This window comes from Mustelus asterias, chromosome 23, assembly GCF_964213995.1.
Source record: "Mustelus asterias chromosome 23, sMusAst1.hap1.1, whole genome shotgun sequence".
Lineage (NCBI taxonomy): Eukaryota > Metazoa > Chordata > Chondrichthyes > Carcharhiniformes > Triakidae > Mustelus > Mustelus asterias.
The window spans coordinates 12,697,936-12,718,455 of NC_135823.1; the positions used below are offsets into that span (position 1 = coordinate 12,697,936).

The window sequence follows — 20,520 nt, forward strand, 5'->3', positions numbered from 1 at the left end:
GTCAATGCACCTAACCAGCATGTCTTTTGAGACTGAGAGGAAACCCACGTAGAGACAGGGAGAATGTACAAACTCCACACAGACAGTGACCCAAGCCAGGAATCGAACCCAGGTCCCTGTGAGGCAGCAGTGCTAACCACTGTGCCGCCCCATTACATTACCAGCATGCCACAATCTTCCTTACGATGTGAATTACACACAAAATGAGAAGGTACCTCAGGTATTGCAACCAGACAGATTATGGACTTTGTGGACTGGACAATATTTCAGATAGAAAACAATGCTGTAATTATATCCCCAAAATGGGTGCGTTATGGAAGAGGTATCAAAGTTACTGTACCCTAATAACCTGCAGGCTCTGTGAACTGAAGACACCAGAGATAAAGCTCAAGATGTGCATGGTTTCATCCAATTGTCTACCTACAAGGTTTGATTTGATTTATTGTCACACGTATTGGGATATAGTGAAAAGTATTGTTTCTTGCGCACCATACAAAGCATACCGTTCATAAAGAAGGAAAGGAGAGGGTGCAGAATGTAGTGTTACAGTCATAGCTAGGGTGTAGAGAAAGATCAACTTAATGCGAGATAGGTCCATTCAAAAGTCTGATGGCAGCAGGGAAGAAGCTGTTCTTGAGTTGGTTGGTACGTGTCCTCAGACTTTTGTATCTGACGGAAGAAGGTGGAAGAGAGTCTGTCCGGGGTTTGTGGACACAGGTTAGTTGTATGTCTAATATGCTTGATTTCAATAAGTGATTCTGACACTGACTCTCAGACATATTCAATAATGGGATGTAGCAAAACCTAACATTCAACAAGTATGAAAAAAACTGCTGAACAGATGATGGAACGAGAAGGATAGTTTTTAAAGATGAAAATGTTCACTATATCTTTCAGCACAGTCCTTTACCTTCAGTTGCCCTGCCAGGTCATGCGAGCTTTTAAATATTAAGCCATTTTCTTCATGTTTCACAAGTTCGTGCAAACTGTAAAATGGAAGGAAAATAGTTACAATTTACCCCAATGACCAGAAAAGGTTGGGGGAAGGTGGGGAGGGGGTGAAGAATGGGAAAGGATGACAATTTTATTATATTCATGAATGTCTCTCTCAAAACAAAAACAAAAGATGTTGACAGCTTTGGCAAGCCCCAAATTAAAAGGAAGGAAATCAGTTAACAGGATTTACTGAATGTATAATAAAAGTAATGCTAACAAGCAATACCCTTATGGTGAAAGTGCTTCCAACCGGAACCAATAGAGGTGAAGGTTAAAGAAAAAAATCAAAAGGTAACAATTGGCAAAATGGTAGTATAGGGGCAGCATTGGCATAGAAATCCAGAGACCCAGGGTAATGCTTTGGGGATCCGGGTTCAAATCCCAACTTGGAAGATGGTGAAATTCAATAAAATCTGGAATTAAAAGTCTAACAATGGTCACAAAACCATTGTTGATTGTTGCAAAAACCCATCTGGTTCACTAATGTCCTTTAGGGAAGGAAATCTGCCATCCTTACCTGGTCTGGCCTACATGTGACTCTTAAATGCCCTTTGAAATTGCCAGCAAGACACTCAGTCCAGGGGAATTAGGCAATAAATGCTGGCCCAGCCAGCGACACACACATTCCACGACCAAATAAAAAAAACTTACCACTGAAAATCGATTGCACATACAGGCAAACAGCAACCAAACATGTCCACCACTTTCATGGGCAAGTCCAGCCCACTGGTCGATTTATGAAGACAAACTCCTAGATCACCAGAACCTGAAAATCATCATAAAATGTAAGCTGTGAAAAAAAAATGTTTGAATTCACTGTGGACCTGAGCGTTTCAGTGAAACAGATTTTAGTGAAATGCATCTTTGAATCATCTTTGGGAATTTTAAATCCTTACTGATTTTAGTGACATTGTTGCAGGGGCCTGTAGTTAAACAAATTTCCAACTTTGTCTGGATACAACAGATTCTGTAACTGGAGAATTTTAATCTTACAACTAAATATTCAAACTCATTAAGCACAACTATGTTGCCCAGACAGTAAATCAATGCATAATACATGGAACTGAGATCGACAATGTGTAAAACATTAATTTGAATAATCAAGTCAAAGCAAGCATTGATTAAAATTATTGGCAATGTAACATAAACAACACAACACTGCTATTTAATTATCGGAGTCATTTTACCCAGCAGCACTGGATAATCTTCAGCTTCAAGCCACAAAGTGCAAATACGAACATATTTGAAATTCATTTTGTTAATGAGGCGATTATAGAAGTCCTGTAGTGGGCCTTTCCCTGGAAAACAAGGAAAATAATTTTAAACATAAAAGTCACATTCAATGAAACTGAAGGAGAGGGGAGCAGAAAATGTAAAGGTTTGGGGGAAGAGAAGGAATGGGAAGGTGAGTTGGTGGGTGGGACAGGATGCAGTCGAGATGACGAGTGGGAAAAGGCAGTGTCAGCGGAAAGAAATAGATACATTTTGTATAGAAATTTACCTGTAATGGCACAAACAAGGGAGGGTAATGTTATACCACTGGTTATGAAGCCTTCATACTCTGTCAAAAGAATACAATTACATCAATTGCATTTATTTCAAATCAGTTCCACTCTTTCAAAAGCAGAGTCTTTCAACAGCTCACCGCCCTGACACCCATTAGAACATAAGAAATAGCAGCAGGAGTAGGCCATCTAGCCTGCCCCGCCATTCCATAAGATCATGGCTGATCTGATAGTGGTTTAGTTCCACTTACCCGCCCGCTCCCCATAACCCTTTATTGATCAGAAATCTATCTACCTGTGACTTAAACATATTTAACGAGGTAGCCTCCACTGCTTCAATGGGCAGAGAATTCCACTGACTCCCCCTTATTTTGAGGCTGTGTCCTCTAGTCCTCCCTGATCCTCATGACCCCTCCTGACGCCCCCATCTACATAGCCCTTCATTCCCCCCACCCCCATCCCCTCTGACCTCCCTACCTCTCCCAGATCTGTCATCCCATCCCCGATCCCCCCCCATCTATTCCCCGACCCACCACACACCCCTTCAAGTGCCCCCCCCCCCCCCCAAATGTCCCATCCTCTCCCTGCCCTCCTGTTCCCAACGTCCTTTCCATGATCCTCTCTGACCCCTCCCAACCTCTCCCTGCACCGGTCCCCTGTCCACACCTCCCCCCATTCCCTCCTTGCACTCCCCTGTCTCTCTGACCCCCCCAACCCTTCCCTGATCTGTTGTCCCCCCCCCCCGACCCCCCCCCCCCCCCCACTTCCTTCCCCCCCCCCCCCCTCAACCCAACAATCCCCTCACCTCTGGAATACAGCTCTTTTCCCTGGTTTGTTGAATTGTGAATTTGCTCTATAACTGTTATATGACAATTATAACTATAGAGATTTGTTGAATTTCTCACGTTGAACATTTTTCACTCAGTCGGTCTGAGTTGCTATTATTGCAGAATCTACAGGGGAGCATCCTGCTGCCCAGGGCAATCAGTCATTGCATTCTTGTTCTTTAAACTGAGGTGTGTCAAACCCTGCTCTTAACGTTATTAAAACCAATAAACTAGATAAACAACAGCATCTATAGCACTAAAATGATCAATTCAACAATAAGTGTAACTAAATAACAATATAGACAGTAAGAGCAAAGCAGGTGGTAAACCGTAACTGTAACCTGTGGGATTATCTGCAGTGTCCGCAGCTCGGAGCTGAAGTCTGAGCTGGAGACATTGCCACATATCAGGAAGAGGAGGAGGCTCCTCTACATTTTGCTCCCTAAACTCTGTCTTCCCCCCCCCCCGCTCCCCCCAAGCAGTGATTGGATAAATAGAAAAGGCAACTGTGTAGCTCCTTGACCAATTGGGTTGAAGGATTCTGAACTTCACAGCACAAGGACTGAGGAGGATGTGTAACTTAGAGCAGAGTGGCATGGTGGCACAGTGGTTAGCACTGCTGCCTCACAACGCCAGGGACTCGGATTCAATTCTGGCCTCGGGTCACTGTCTGTGCACATTCTCCCCATGCCTGCGTGGGTTTCCTCCAGGTGCTCCGGTTTCTGGGCTAGGTTGATTGGCCATGCTAAATTGACCCTTAGTGTCAGGGGGACTAGCAGGGTAAATATGTGGGGTTATGGGAATAGGGCCTGGGTGGGACTGTGGTCGGTGCAGACTCGATGGGCCAAATGGCCACCTTCTGCACTGTAGGGATTCCATGATTCAGAAACGTTAAATTAGAAACAAGAAAGAGAGAGTTTAGATCCAGAGGGGAAAAATGACAAGTGACAAGTTATAAAATTAAATTATAATATTTTTAATGAAACCAATTAAAAGCTGAAAGAATTAAATTCCATAGCTGTAACAGTTAACTTTCAGTTCCAGAAGAATTGACTGGCAATAATGTTGATGTTAATAGGCTTGTTGCCCAGGTTGGCTATACTCTTGCTTACATACCTAAAATTCTGCCCACTGAGCTATGGCAACATTTACCAAATCAGTTTCTAACAGTAAGCACATTTTCCACTATTCCTATTTTATTCATGCTATACTCCAAAGATTTATCATTCCAAATTAACTTCAGAATGCACAACCTGACAAGAACTAAAAAGGAAATCCAAATTTCACAGCTGAAGGAGCCTTCAAAACCATTGAAATATTGCAGAATCCTACCATAATTGTACCCACAATATATTGAAAATTGAAAACCAATTAATTTTAATTCCATTTTTTAGATAGAAATGATTTTGGACTAAGTTTCCCACGGTTTGAAATGTCTGTCAATATATACATAGGAAAGAAACAGTTTAGCTACTAATTTTATTGTAGCAGTGAATCAATTTTCCAATTAATGTTTGCGCGCATGTATTATTCACAGACTTCTTTAAGGAAAGGATAAAAAGGTGCTGCACACTTTGACCACAAGAAATACAAATTGACAGGAACTTACCTTCCAAGGCTTTCAACAAAATGGAGAAATCTTCATCCTCTGAAAATCAAAGAGGAGTATTTTATTAATGGTTGAATTCAAGGTGCAGTCTTCCTGATCATCGTTTAATTCATATCATGGTGACACAGTGGTTAGCACTGCTCATAGAATCATAGAAACCCTACAGTGCAGAAGGAGGCCATTCGGCCCATCGAGTCTGCACCGACCACAATCCCACCCAGGCCCTACCCCCACATATTTTACCCGCTAATCCCTCTAACCTACACATCTTAGGATTCTAAGGGGCAATTTTTAACCTGGCCAATCAACCTAACCCGCACATCTTTGGACTGTGGGAGGAAACCGGATCACCCGGAGGAAACCCACGCAGACACGAGGAGAATGTGCAAACTCCACACAGACAGTGACCCGAGCATCGAACCCGGGACCCTGGAGCTGTGAAGCAGCAGTGCTAACCACTGCGCTACCGTGCCGCCTGCTGCCTTACAGTGCCAGGGACCGGGTTCAATTCCCGGCTTGGGTGACTGTGCGGAGTGTGCACGTTCTCCCTGTGTCTGTATGGGTTTCCTTGAGGTGCTCCAGTTTCCTCCCACAGTCTGAAAGACGTGCTAGTTAGGTGCATTGACCCAAACAGGCGCTGGAGTGTGGCGACGAGGGGAATTTCAACAGTAATTTCATTGCAGTGTAAACCTTACTTGTGACTAATAAATAAACTTTAAACCATGAAATCTTGTTATTTAATCTTCCCTACCTCCCACCCTATCACAGAGATTCCCTCTAGTTTTCCTGCACCTCTGCACAGCCCCATTCCGCAGGCTTAGAAACTTCTCCATTTCTTCCTTCTGCTCTGATGATAGATCATTAACCTGAAACATTGATTCTATTTCTCTCCACAGATGCTGATTGATCTGAGCTTTTCCAGCTTTTTGCTTGCTCTTATTTTAGTCTCTGAACCACCAAGCCCAGAATATTTACACAACAACTAGCAAACTGGACTTGAGCGGGAAGGGATGTTATGATGGCCATGGGAGATTATCAGTAAATCTCCTGATGGGCCTAGTTGAGTATGAGCTCCGAATCATGCGAGTGGAGGCTCAATCAACAGGGAAGGAGCAGTTTGGGGTGGGGGGATGGTGATGGTTTAAAACCAGCGGGCTTCACTCAGGCCGGCAGTCAATAGAACAGGAGCAATCTGCAGCACTCTGTAGTCGTTGGACGGCTCTCGACTATCACTGTCAATAAATGGGTGACTGGTGGGGAAAAACTGGCCTCAGCGAGATCATTACAAAAGCAAAACATTAACATGCGCACTACGCCTTTCTTTTTATCTCAAAAGATGTCTGCAGAGCTCATAGACAACATTTAGTGATCAGATACCTTGTAAATTCATAAATATTGATAAAATTTAACACAGGTTAGATCTAGATTTTGTTGCACAGAGGAAAATGTCAAAGTTTACTGATGATGCAAAACTGCATTGTAAACCGAAGGGGACAGCGTAAAAATCCAGAAGGACATGGACAAGTTAGTGGAGTGGGCAGCTATGTGGCAGATGAAGCTTTTCACCAACCTTTCCTGTATTACTTCCATATTAATGTCAGTACAGTTACATAAGCTAACGAGTACAGAAATGAGAAACATTGGCTGTTTAAAGAAACAATCTGATTTACCTGTCCAGCTGGTGCTGCTAAGTAGCAATGCAGGCCTTCCTTCGATAGGGGTGACATTGCCAGTACTAATATTCAGTTCTGTAAAGGCTGTCCGTTCAAAATCAGAAGGCACAAACTCGCTCCTAATTCCAAAACAAAGAATGCATTATTTACCATCGATATCAAACCACACATTCATCTCCATCAGGAAAATATTATACAATTAGTTGTATGCATCATCAAATAGCTTTACTTCCTGTAAAATTAGTTTAGAAAATGGCAGTGACATCAGAGGAAGTTTGTGCATTTGGTTTCAACACTTTTGAAATAAAATTTAATACAAAAGCTGTTTTGCCACAAAGTTTACAGTTATACTATTTAAACATTTTATAGCAAAAATATAAAGCATACCTTGCTTTAAATGGGACAAAATCATTTGCAAGCTTCTTAAACAGTTTATGTTGCAATTTTAGAGGTGTTTCTTTAAAAATGGGAGAAGGACAGTCGTATAGTGTGATTGCCCTGTGATGGAAAAGATTTTTAATCATAATCTATTCAACATATTAAACTCATGAATAACATGAGGACAATCACCAGTGAGCTAAAAATCATATAATAAATTAGACAAACTATGCTTTTCTCAAAAGAACTACAGGAGATAAGGATACATCTGTAATTAACTTGGAAATAACAAACTAAAATGCAAACAGTCCATAGTGCACAAGGAGCACCAGGTAAAAACACAAGGTCAACAATCAAAAAGAGTGGAGGCAGGTTTGAGTGGAATGTATGCACAAATCTTGCAAACAAACTAGGACAAATAAATAGTATGTTTTGAAGGAATAAGATAAGCTAGCTGTTAAGCTTTTTGTTTTATTTATTCACTGTCTGGGCCGGCAGTTATTGCCCATCTCTAACTGCCCTCCATTTGAGAGTTAATCACATTGCGGTGGAGCTGTATCACATGTAGGCAGGACCAGGTAAGAATGGCAGATGATCGCCAACGGTTTCACATTCATCAGACTTTTTAATTTCAGAATTTTATTAAATTCAAGTTTTACTACCTGCCATGGTGGGATTCGAACCCAGGTCCTCAGAGCTTGTGCTGGATCTTTAGATTACTAGTCCAGCAACAATATCATAAGGAGCCAAAGCCATGAGATGTAACCAACACCACTGCTTAGCTGTTGCAAGCAACTGATTGGTGAGCAGCTGGTGAGTGTTCATTTATTCAATTTTCAGGTTTATTTCTGTTAAGTCAGTTAATAATCTAATTTCTCATTTCCTGGACGAAGACATGGGCAGAAAGCATTATTAGTTGCAGCGGTTTGAACCACAAGCTTCTGAGCTTGAGCAGTAGCTGACACCACAGTAGAGGAAATGCAATAAAGCAGATATGTGAAGAAAATGTGATAAAGGTTGGTCGACTGCAGATGCAGTTTGTTAAGTGGGAACATGATGTAATGGTGAAGAAGACGAAGAGCTGGCTCAAAACAGCAGCAAGACTGGGTACTCAAAATTCTGAACACAAAACGTTACGGAAAGATATGCAAGGTTAACAAAAAAGATGGCAGTACTGACTAAGAAGAATTTTACCCTGCAAGGGCCAAGGGCAGACTCTATTTGTTTAACATAAAGGAACATTAGAGTTGTATTACATTACTGAATATATTTCAAAGACAACCCACAGGTAAGAGGGAGAGGAATAAGTTTGCAAGTAAATTACAGAGGTGTGAAACTATTAAGTACTTATAATGGAGGACTTCAATTATCCTAATATAGACTGGGATAGTCTAGATAACTGAAGGAGGAAGAGCTTATGAAATGTGTTGAGGAGAATTTTCTAGATCAATGTGTTTCTGGTCCAATGAGGGAAGGAGTCATTCCTGGAGGGACAGAGGTAAGCCAGTTGGATCAGTATGTAAAGATATACAGGACAGTGGTAGCATAAGGTTTAGGTCGGCTATGAGAAAGTACAAGGAGAAATCCAACATAAAATATCTGGAATTAAGAATCTACTGATGACCATAAAACCATTGTGGATTTTCGGAAAAACCCATCTGGTTCACAAATGTCCTTTGGGAAGGAAATCTGCCATCCTTACCTGGTCTGGCCTACATGTGACTCCAGATCCACAGCAATGTGGTTGACTCTCAACTGCCCTCGGGCAACTAGGGATGGGCAAAAAATGCTGGCCAGCCAGCGATGCCCATGTCCCACGAATGAAGAAAAAAAATTGGGGGAGATCTCAATGGGGTGAGAAAAGATCTGGCCCAAATAAATTAGAATCAAAATTGGCAGGCAAAATTATAAATGAACAAAAGAAGAAGAATTTAGAGAAGAGCAAGCCTGGCTACAGTCAAGGTACATTCCCACAAGGGTGAAAGGTAGGACAAATAAATCCAGAGCTCCCTGGATGACAAAAGAGTAAGATGTGGCAGTAAAACACTTGCTAGTTTGATAATACAAACAAGAACCAGGATAAACAGAGGGAAGGTAAAAATGTTGGAGTTGCAAAGAGAGAATGAGAGACTTTGAGAAACATAAGAGGTCTTCTATGGGCATATGAATAGAAAGAAGCTGCTAGGAGGAAGATTAAGGTTGTTGAGAGACCCATTAAGAGCTTTCTGCATGGAGGCATAGTGTGTGGCTGAGATACTAAATTAGCACTTTGCATCTGCCTTCACCAGGAAAGGTGCTGGCCAAATGGAAGGGAATGAATGGTAGCTCAGGTACTGGTTGGATTAAAAATTGAAGAGGGAGGATTAGAAAGGCTAGCTGTACTTGCACACAAATGAATGAATTAGGAGTAGGCCACTCACCTCTCAAACCGAATACACCATTCAATCTGATTGTATCTCAACTCTACATTCCTGCCTACCCCTGATAAGTTTTCATCCCCTTGCTTATCACGAATCTGTCCAGTTTTGCCTTAAGAACATTCAAGACTCTGTTTCCACCACACTTTGAGGAAGAGAGCTTCGAAGGTTCACAAGTCTCAGAGAAAATGATTTTCATCTCACTCACTGAGTGGCTGCAGGACATTCTGAAGGGAGAGGGTGAATAGCCAGTGGTCATGGTCTGTATCAGTACCAACGATGTAGCTTAGAAGTGGGATGAGGTGGAAATAAATTAGAAAGCAGGATCACAAAGGTAGTAATCTTAGGAATAGGCGAATAGACCAGATGAATACATGGCTGGAGAGATGGTGCGGGAGAGGGGGATTTGGATTTGTTCTAGGGAAGATGGGACCTGCACAAGTTGGATGGGTTGCATCCCAGAAGGACCAGGACCAATATCCTCTCTGGGGTATTTCCTAGTAAGAAGTCTCACAACACCAGGTTCAAGTCCAACAGGTTTATTTGGTAGCACAAGCCACAAGCTTTCGGAGCGCTGCTCCTTCATCAGGTGAGTGGGAGTTCTGTTCACAAACAGGGCATATAAAGACACAAACTCAATTTACAAAATAATAAGTATTTCCTAGTGCCATGGGGAGCATTTAATCTAGAGTGGCAGGGGGATGGAACCTGAGTGGAGAGACACAGGAGAGGGAAACAAAGATACAAACGAAAGCAAAACTGGAAAGCAGAGCAAATGCGCAAATAGGACCATAGTACAAACATCCATATATGTGAAAAAACATTAAGACAACTGTATTTCAATGCATGAAGCATTTGCAATAAGGTAGACAAATTATATAATTGATATAAATGGGTATGATGTGACTGCAATTAGAGATATGGCTGGAGAATGACCAAGGCTGGGAACAAGCAAAAAGGAAAGGAATAAAAACAGAAAATACTCAGCAGGTCTGGCAGCATCTGTGGAGAGAGAAACAGTTATTGTTTTGAGTCTGTATGAGTCTTCTATAGAACTGGCCAAGGGTAGGAATGTGATGGATTAGATAGTTGGAGGGGGGGATTGAGGGAGTAGGGCAGAATAGGTCAGCGATGGGTTGGAGCTAAAGGAGAGATTGATAAAAATGTCATGAACACAAGAAATGGTAGCATTAAGGACTAAAGGTGTTTATAGTGGTATAAGGGTAAGATAGCAATGTGTTAATAGGAGAACAAAGGACAGTGCTCAGTGAAAACAAAACAAGACAGATGGCCATGGGGTGGAGGAGGGAGGGGGGGGGGGTGAATTTGTATTGCGTCAAACCAAGGAATCAAATAACAAAAAGGGAGTCAAGATGGAGGAGAAAGGTCACAATCTAAAGCTGATGAGTCCAGAAAGCTTAATGTGCCTAATCGGAAGATGAGATGCTGTTCCTCCAGTTTTGTTGGGCTTCACTGGAACATTGCAGCAGGACAAGGATGGACATATGGTGAGAGCAAGATGCTGAGTTAAACTGATTATAAGAGCTTTTATAATATATTGTGATGATGCTATGCTATTTATACACTTAATGCTTCAGAAGAATGATTTAAAGTTGAGTCTTTTTTTATATAGGCAGCTGGTTTGTCTGGCTGGAATGCAGCAGATGCTGGAAAGCAGGATGATTACTCATTTTAGCCATGTGGTGTTTATTTAGTTAATGGGCTTTTGTTTATAATTGGGAAAAGGCCCCTGCGGTGCTTTCTTTTGATTAAGGTGAATTTGGGTACACAGGGTCATTTAGTCATGTGATACTAGAAGTGGGAGGAGCTAGTTTTATAGTACAGTAACAGTTTTTCTTTCATTTCAAAGTTGATGGCAGGAGCTGTTTAAAGGCTAAAATCTCTCCAACAGCTTCAGGACTTCCTAGCAAGTATGCCTGGGTTTGATAACTATATTTAGAGTGGGTTTAAGTCTATGGGAAGTTGTTTCTATTCACGTTTAAAGATTATTTGATGGTTGAGTTAAACTGCTCCATTGTGTTAGTTATGCTTAAGCTATGTTATGAATAAAGCTCGTTTTGATAAATGATCCCTGATTTGCAGTGAAATTACTCCTGGAGTGAAGCATTCTTTCCTCACAATTATGCCAAAATAGAAAAATTATTCAGGTCTAGTCTGGCTTCATAATATACCTTGGGATCTGATCTGGGACCCTGACAGTATTAAATAGAAGTGTAACTAAATGTTGGCCCCTTAGAAGCAGAGATAGGAGAATTGTGTGTGATGAGGAAATGGCAGAGACATTGAAAAATATTTTGTCTATTTTCGCAGTAGAAGACACAAATTATACACCAGAAATAGAGGGTAAGTTAATGCAAGAGTGAGGAAATAAATTTCTCCAATATTCTGATATTAATTCTTATTTTTCAACTAAATTCGGACAAACTCAAAGACCTGATGGCCTACATCCAAGGGTTCAAAAAAGGGTAACGACAGAGATAGTGGATTGCTGGCTATCATTTTCTAAAATGCCTGAAATTCTGGACCGGTCTCAGCAGATTTGAAGGTAGCATATGTCATTGGTGGCGGGAGAGGGGAAACATACCATCTGTCATCAGGAAAATGCTAAAATTTCTTAAGGAAACCTTAAGAAAACCATGCGTGTGAGAGACCAGGGTTAATTGAACAGGGGGAAGGATACTAGAGATAAGTTGTTTTTGAGGTCCAAGAGATGAAAGTTATAGGTGTTAAGTTTGTGCATTTGTAATGAAAGATTATGGTGGGTTTGAGTTGCAAATAAATTATGTGCGGAAATTGTTTTTTCGGCTGTTGAATTTCACAAGAAACATTTGCATCTTACAGGGGTTCCATGAATGAACAGGGGGAAGGTGTATTAAGCTTTATTGATCCACAAGTAGAGGAAGAATAGAAACATTAAAGATGTTTCTATTTGGAAAAGTTGAGTTCAAAGAGGTGTTTAAGGACAATAGAATTGGAGATGAAAGTAGGGAAAAGATTTTCAGGAAAGGGATGTTTAATTGAATTTAGTTGCTTTGGGAGAAAGCCCTGGAGACCATTTCCTTCGTGTGGGATGCTGAAACCATGAAAATTTTGAATTGGAGGCAGGCACCCAAGTGTGAATCTGGGAGAATGTTTGTTTTTGGAAGCAGGTTTTTTCTGAACCTCCTTTGGGAATTCCACAGTAGAGTGGCAATTTGAGAGGCCTATTAAAGTGACAATTCCTCGCCTTGGGTAATATTTACTGAATTTTTTATAGTTAAGAATCTACAAGAGGTTGTTGCCACAAAGGTAGTCTGTGTACTTTTGAACAAGCATGTTTTTTGGGGGCTTGTATTGTAAGATTGTTTTAAGTCTAACTTTTTATGTTGTGTGCTAAAGTTCTTTTTTTAATAAGCTTAACTTTTTACATTCAAAAGGTGTACTGAATTCTACGTGCTTATGGTCAGCGAGACTGACTTTGCTCAGGGGTCTGGCTTCTTCAACAATAATACCAGCTGTGGTGCAACAAAATGTATTAGTTTTTTGAGGATGTAGCTAGATGGGTAGATACAGGGCAACCAGCAGATGTGGTATATCTGGATTTCCAAAAAGGCATTTGGTAAGGTGTCACAGATAAGATAAGAGGAGATGGAGTTAGCATAGACTGAGAACTGGTTAACTGACAGGAAGCAGCGTAGGGATAAATGGTGTTTTCAAGCTGGCAGAGTGTGACTAGTGGAGTGCCACAAAGACATAGAAGCTGCAGAGAGATCTAGAAACTGAAGCAATTACAAGACGATTTGCAAAGGTAACACCCAATAAATACAAAACTACGCATGTCGAAAAGGAGGCTGGATATCTTTTCTCTTGAAAAACGGATGATCTAATAGAGGGACTTAAAATTACGGAAAGTTTTTTGAGTAGGTACAGAGAGAATGTTTCCTCTTCTGGGGAAGAGTATAACTTGAGCTCATTAATAAAATAATCACCAAGAAATCCAATAGGGAATTAAGAAGAATCATCTCTACTGAAACAGTGAGGATGTTAGCATAGGGAGTTGGTGTAGTATAGATGCATTTAAGGGAAAGCGAGACAAACAGATAAGTGAGGGAAGAATATTGGGTTTTAATGGTAGATTCTAATGAGGAAAGATGAGAAACAATCTCAGTGCAACATAAACTGAGGGCTGGTAGGGGCTAATGGCCTGTTTCTATAACATATATGTTATATATATAAAACATATATATAACATATACACTCACCTGACGAAGGAGCAGCACTCCGAAAGCTAGTGGCGTTTGCTACCAAATAAACCTGTTGGACTTTAACCTGGTGTTGTTAGACTCCTTACTGTCTATAACATATATCCAGTGTAATCCTACATTCATAAATGAACGATACAGAAAGGATGCTGCATTGGATTAAGGCACATTCTGTTAATACTAATATTTCATTGTTCAGTAATAAGAGGAATTTGTAAGGCATACAAAATCACATTTACCCTCTTTCCAGAAAGCATAAAAATCTTCATCACCAGTAAAGAGAACATGTTAATGTGTTTAAATTTTCAATCAAGTTCTCCAAATTAAAGGCAAGAGGATATGGAAAATTCTCAATACAATCTCCTGTGGGATGTTTGAGGTGAGGGACACCAGTAGTGTCCCAGCTGAGTACACCTGCAGGAAGTGCATCCAATTCCAGCTCCTTGAAGACCATGTTAGGGATCTGGAGCTGGAGCAACTTCGGATCATTCGGGCGGCAGAGGTGGTCATAGATAGAAGCTTCAGGGATGTAGTTACTCCGAAGAATGAAGATAGATGGGTGACAGAGAGAGGGGCTGGGAGGAAGCAGTCAGTGCAGGGATCCCCTGTGGTCATTCCCCTCGGCAACAAATATACCGCTTTGGATACTGTTTGGCGGGGGGGGGGTTGGGGGGGCGACCTACCAGTGGTAAGCCACGGTGACCAGATCTCCAGCACTCAGTCCGTCCCTGTGGCTCAGAAGGGAAGGGGGGAGAACAGGAGAGCAATAGTCACTGGGGACTCGACAGTTAGAGGGACAGATAGGAGATTCTGTTGCAGCGAGAGAGACTCACGGATGGTATGTTGCCTCCCGGGTGCCAGGGTCCGTGACGTCTCGGACCGTGTTTTCAGGATCCTTAAGGGGGAGAGGGAACAGTCACAAGTCGTGGTGCACATCGGTACCAACGACATAGGTAAGAGAAGGGACGGGGATTTAAAACAGGAATTTAGGGAGCTAGGGTGGAAGCTGAGAGCCAAGACAAACCATGTTGTCATCTCTGGTTTGTTGCCGGTGCCACGTGCTAGCGAGTTGAGGAACAGGGAGAGAGTGCAGATAAACACGTGGCTGCAGGGATGGTGTAGGAGGGAGGGTTTCAGTTTCATGGATAATTGGAGCACATTCTGGGGGAGGTGGGACCTGTACAAACAGGACGGTTTTCACCTGAACCAGAGGGGCACCAATATCCTGGGAGGGAAATTTGCTACGGCTCTTCGGGGGGGGTTTAAACTAATTTGTCAGGGGGATGGGAAAACGAGCTGTAGTCCAGAAGTCGGTGTTGAGTGTAGTGAGGTACTGAGGAGGGTATCACGGTCGCAGGAGTGTACCAGCAGACAGGAAGGTGGGTTGAAGTGTGTCTACTTCAATGCAAGGAGCATCCGGAATAAGGTAAGTGAACTTGGGAGCGTGGATTGGTACTTGGGACTACGATGTTGTGGCCATTACGGAGATATGGTTAGAACAGGGACAGGAATGGTTGTTGGAAGTTCCGGGGTATAGGTGTTTCAGCAAGAGTAGGGAAGATGGTAAAAGAGCTGGAGGAGTAGCATTGTTAATCAAGGATAGTTTAATGGCTGGTGAAAGGCAGTTCGAGGGGGATCTGCCTACTGAGGTAATATGGGCTGAAGTTAGAAATAGGAAAGGAGCGGTCACGTTGTTGGGGGTTTTCTATAGGCCCCCAAATAGTAATAGAGATGTGGAGGAAGAAATTGCAAAGCAGATTATGGATAGGTGTGGAGCTCACAGGGTAGTTGTCATGGGTGACTTTAACTTTCCAAACACTGATTGGAACCTTTATAGGTCGAATAGTTCGGATGGGGCAGTTTTTGTACAGTGGGTACAGGAGGGTTTCCTGACACAATATGTGGATAGGCCGACAAGAGGTGGGGCCACATTGGACTTGGTACTGGGTAATGAACCGGGCCAAGTGTTAGATTTGGTTGTGGGAGAGCACTTTGGAGATAGTGACCATAATTCGGTGTCTTTCATTATTGCAATGGAGAGGGATAGGGCCTTACGGGACGGCAAGGTTTATAATTGGGGGAGGGGTAATTATGATGCGATTAGGCGAGAATTAGGGAGCATAAGATGGAACAGAAACTGTCAGGGAAAGGCACAAATGAAAAGTGGAGCTTGTTCAAGGAACAAATACTGCCTGTCCTTGATAGGGATGTCCCTGTCAGGTAGGGAGGAAATGGCCGAGTGAGGGAACCATGGTTCACAAAAGAGGTTGAATGCCTTGTCAAGAGGAAAAAGGAAGCGTATGTAAGGATGAGAAAACAAGGTTCAGTTGGGTCGCTTGAGGGTTACAAGGTAGCAAGGAATGAGCTAAAAAAAAAGGGCTTAGGAGAGCTAGGAGGAAGCATGAGAAGTCCTTGGCGGGTCGGATCAAGAAAAACCCCAAGGCTTTTTACTCTTATGTGAGAAATAAAAGATTGACCAGGGTGAGGTTAGGGCCAGTCAAGGATAGTAGTGGGAACTTGTGCATGGAGTCAGAAGAGATAGGAGAGGCGATGAATGAATACTTGTCTTCAGTGTTCACCAAGGAGAGGGACCATGTTTTTGAGGATGAGAATGGAATACAGGCCGATAGGCTGGAGGAGGTAGATGTTCGGAGGGAAGGTGTATTAGCAATTTTGAAAAACCTGGATAAGTCCCCTGGGCCAGATGGGATATATCCTAGGATTCTTTGGGAGGCAAGGGATGAGATTGCAGAGCCTTTGGCTTTGATCTTTGGGTCCTCACTGTCCACGGGGATAGTGCCAGAGGACTGGAGAGTGGCGAATGTTGTTCCTCTGTTCAAGAAAGGAAATAGGAATGACCCTGGTAATTATAGGCCGGTTAGTCTTACTTCGGTGGTCGGTAAGTTAATGGAAAAGGTCCTGAGGGATAGGATTTATGACCATTTGGAAAGATGCAGCTTAATCCGTGATAGTCAGCACGGATTCGTGAAGGGTAAGTCTTGCCTCACAAATTTGATTGAATTCTTTGAGGAGGTAACTATGTGTGTAGATGAAGGTAGAGCAGTTGATGTCATATACATGGATTTTAGTAAGGCGTTTGATAAGGTTTCCCATGGTAGGCTCATGAAGAAAGTAAGGAGGTGTGGGATAGAGGGAAATTTGGCCGATTGGATAAGTAACTGGCTATTTCATAGAAGACAGAGGGTGGTGGTGGATGGAAAATTTTCAGACTGGAGACCAGTTACCAGCGGTGTACCACAGGGATCAGTGCTGGATCCTCTGCTATTTGTGATTTTTATCAATGACTTGGAGGAGGGGGCTGAAGGGTGGGTCAGTAAATTTGCTGATGACACCAAGATTGGTGGAGTAGTGGATGAGGTGGAGGGCTGTTGTAAGTTGCAAAGAGACAGGATGCAGAGCTGGGCCGAAAAATGGCAGATGGAGTTTAACACTGATAAGTGCGAGGTGATTCATTTTGGTAGGACAAATTTGAATGCGGATTACAGGGTCAACGGCAGGGTTCTGAGGAATGTGGAGGAACAGAGAGATCTTGGGATTCATATCCACAGATCTCTGAAGGTTGCCACTCAAGTGGATAGAGCTGTGAAGAAGGCCTATAGTGTGTTAGCGTTTATTAACAGGGGGTTTGAGTTTAAGAGCCATGGGCTTATGCTGCAACTGTACAGGACCTTGGTGAGACCACATTTGGAATATTGTGTGCAGTTCTGGTCACCTCACTATAAGAAGGATGTGGAAGCATTGGAGAGTGTGCAGAGGAGATTTACCAGGATGCTGCCTGTTTTGGAGGGTAGGTCTTATGAGGAAAGGTTGAGGGAGCTAGGGCTTTTCTCTTTAGAGCGGAGGAGGATGAGAAGCGACTTACTAGAGGTTTATAAGATGATAAGGGGGATAGATAGAGTGGACGTTCAGAGACTATTTCCTCGGGTGAATGTAGCTGTTACTAGGGGGCATAACTATAAGGTTCACGGTGGGAGATATAGGAGGGATGTCCGAGGTAGGTTCTTTGCTCAGAGTGGATGGGGTGTGGAATGGACTGCCTGCAGTGATAGTGGAGTCGGACACTTTAGGAACTTTCATGCGGTTATTGGATAGGCACATGGAGCACACCAGAATGATAGGGAGTGGGATAGCTTGATCTTGGTTTCGGACAAAGCTCGGCATAACACCGAGGGCCGAAGGGCCTGTACTGTTCCATGTTCTATTTTAATTTCTACAGTATTTATTTTTTTCATGCATGTGCTTTATGAATTAATAACTGAACGAGTGTTATGTATAAATCCAATGTCTATGACAATTTTCTTTTCATCAATGTTACAATTCTATATAATGTGTAGTATGCCTCAAGTAGGAAAAGGATACATTAGACAGCTTTCTATAAACGTCAGTATAATGGCTAGAAATTTCCAATTTATTTTATGTAACTTGAGAACAAGCAACTCATGTCACCAACCTATCCTAAGTATACTTCAAGATGACTTAGTAATACATTCCTATTGATGCTCACCAGTTTGATTTCACTCTCAGAATAAGGCAGAATATGCTTTCTGAAATTCTGTTCTGAGACTAAGATTGCCATCTATAATGGTAAAATATATTAATCTTATCCAAGTGGTATGACAATTCAGAATGCACACTTACTTGATATTCCAGTTCTCTCTCAAATCTTCTTTCATAGCTTCAGTGACACACAGATTTGAATCAGAGAGTTTTCCAAAGAAATGTTCATACCTAGATTTTAAAAATTCAATTTGCAAACATTAAATCATAAATGAGAATAAATAACAGTGCAGCACAGGAACAGACCCTTTCTACCAATCGAGCTCCGACACATGATGCCTTCTCAAATTAAAGACCGTGATTGTGCAATTGTACAACTATAATTAATAATAAAGATCTGGAATCTTTGCTCGGTGTTTTATCAACCCTTCAACCACTGGCAACAACAACTCCAACTGGAAGTTCCCCTCCTAAGTCAGAATGGTGAGCGGTTTGAAGTATACCAGCTGTTCCTTCACTGTCATTGGGCCAAAATCCTGGAACTCCCTCCTTAACAGCACTGTGGGTGTATCTACACCACAGACTGCTGCGATGCAAGGCAGCTGCTCACCACTAGCTCAAGAGTAATTAAGGATGGGCAATAAATGCTGGCTGAGCCAGTGACGCCCACATCCCACAAATTAAAAAAGATAATCACAGAACCCCTACAGTGCAGGAAGAGGCCATTTGGTTGATGGACGGGTGATTTTGCGATCGGAAAACTTTTTCAGTTGGTTTCACAGAGCTCAGTAATGGATCTCTTGCTTTTCATGGTTTTATTAATGGTTTAGACATAATTGCAGGAGCTGCAATTGAGAAGTTGGCAAATGATACAAAAATTGCCATTGCCAAGCGAAGACGAAATCTGTATGCACCAGGAAGGTGAGTAGAAAGGTGGTAAATGGAATTTGAACCAGAGAAGTCTAAGGTTATTCATTTGGGGAGGGCAAACAAGGCAAAGATATACACAATAAATGGTAGGATATTGAGAAATATCAAGGAACAGAGGGATTTTGGTGTGTATGTGTACAAATCCCTGTGGGCAGCAGAAAATATTAATTAGGCATATGAAAACCTCCCTTTATTAGCCAAACGATAAGGTAGCAGGGAGATTGGGCGGCATAGTGGCAGTGGTTAGCACTGCTGCCTCACAACGCCAGGAATCGGGTTCGATTCCCGGCTTGGGTGACTGTGCGAGTTTGCACGTTCTCCCCGTGTCTTTGTGGGTTTCCTCTGGGTGCTCCAGTTTCCTCCCACAGTCTGAAAGATGTGCTAGTTAGGTGCATTGGCCACGCTAAATTCTCCCTCAGTGTACCCAAAAAGGTGCCAGAGTGTGGCGATTAGGGGAATTTCACAGTAACTTCATTGCAGTGTTAATGTAAGCCTACTTGTGACTAATAAATAAACTTTAAAAAACAGATTATGCTAACACTGTATAAAGTGATTCAGCCTCAGTTAGAGTACTGCAAACAGTTCTCAGCCCTGCAATACAGGAAGGACATAATTGTACTGGAAAGGGTAAGAGATTGCCATGAGGAATACAGAATTTTAGCCATGTGACTAAATTGGATAGGCTGGAGGTTCATTATCTTTGGAACTGAGGAGGCAGGGTGGAAATTGAATAGAGGTATATAAAATTAGCAACAGCCAATAAAAAGGACCAATTTGCAATAGCAGAGAGGTCCATAACTGGAGAGGGGGAGGGGTGGATTATGGATCAAGCTGGCTAAAGGATTAGAGAAATGTTGAGAATTTATTTCACCCACATGGGAGTTTGGAACTCACTGTCTGAAAGGATAGTAGAAGCAAAAACATTGCAAATAAAAAAACATGAATACACACAAGGTATTGTGAAAGCTACCAAGAGCTGGACCAAGAGCTGGAAAATGGGATGAGGCTTCTTTCTTTGGCTCGCACAGACATAATGGTCCAAATGATCTCCTTTGGTGCTGTAAATGTTTATTGTTTCTATTATGGTACGTGAATAACTAAAATAAGATCATTCACATCAGAGTTAGAAACCAAGTGTGCTGTAACCTCTCCAGTCCAGTCTAGATGTCTAGAACCTCTTTGAACAGACCACTGTTTCCTCACCATCAACAGAAACATGCAAGATACAGTTTTTGGATATGGAAATCAATTTTTAATCAGTGCTATATAATGTTTTAACACTGTTTTATGTTTCAGGTAAATATTTGTAATGATGGTGGTTTCTGTTTCACACATTCCATCATTCAGAAAATGCTGGTTTACTGAACTGCTTGGGGCCCCACGCACTCTGGGCCGGAGAGGTTAC

General features: G+C 42.1%; 1 protein-coding gene across 2 annotated transcripts in view; it reads right to left on the reverse strand.

Annotated features, from left to right (window-relative positions):
- alg1 (ALG1 chitobiosyldiphosphodolichol beta-mannosyltransferase) overlaps positions 1-20,520 on the reverse strand; it is a 28,319-nt gene that overhangs the window by 4,994 nt on the left and 2,805 nt on the right. The window contains exons 5-12 of one of the 2 annotated variants that reach the window (XM_078239964.1): positions 18,327-18,416; positions 6,998-7,108; positions 6,608-6,729; positions 4,938-4,976; positions 2,498-2,557; positions 2,184-2,294; positions 1,648-1,762; positions 911-986 (exon numbers count right to left, since the gene is read on the reverse strand). In XM_078239964.1, coding sequence (XP_078096090.1) covers positions 911-986; positions 1,648-1,762; positions 2,184-2,294; positions 2,498-2,557; positions 4,938-4,976; positions 6,608-6,729; positions 6,998-7,108; positions 18,327-18,416 — 724 coding nt within the window. The remainder of the gene's footprint in view (positions 1-910; positions 987-1,647; positions 1,763-2,183; positions 2,295-2,497; positions 2,558-4,937; positions 4,977-6,607; positions 6,730-6,997; positions 7,109-18,326; positions 18,417-20,520) is intronic. The other variant, XM_078239966.1, reaches the window with a different exon arrangement.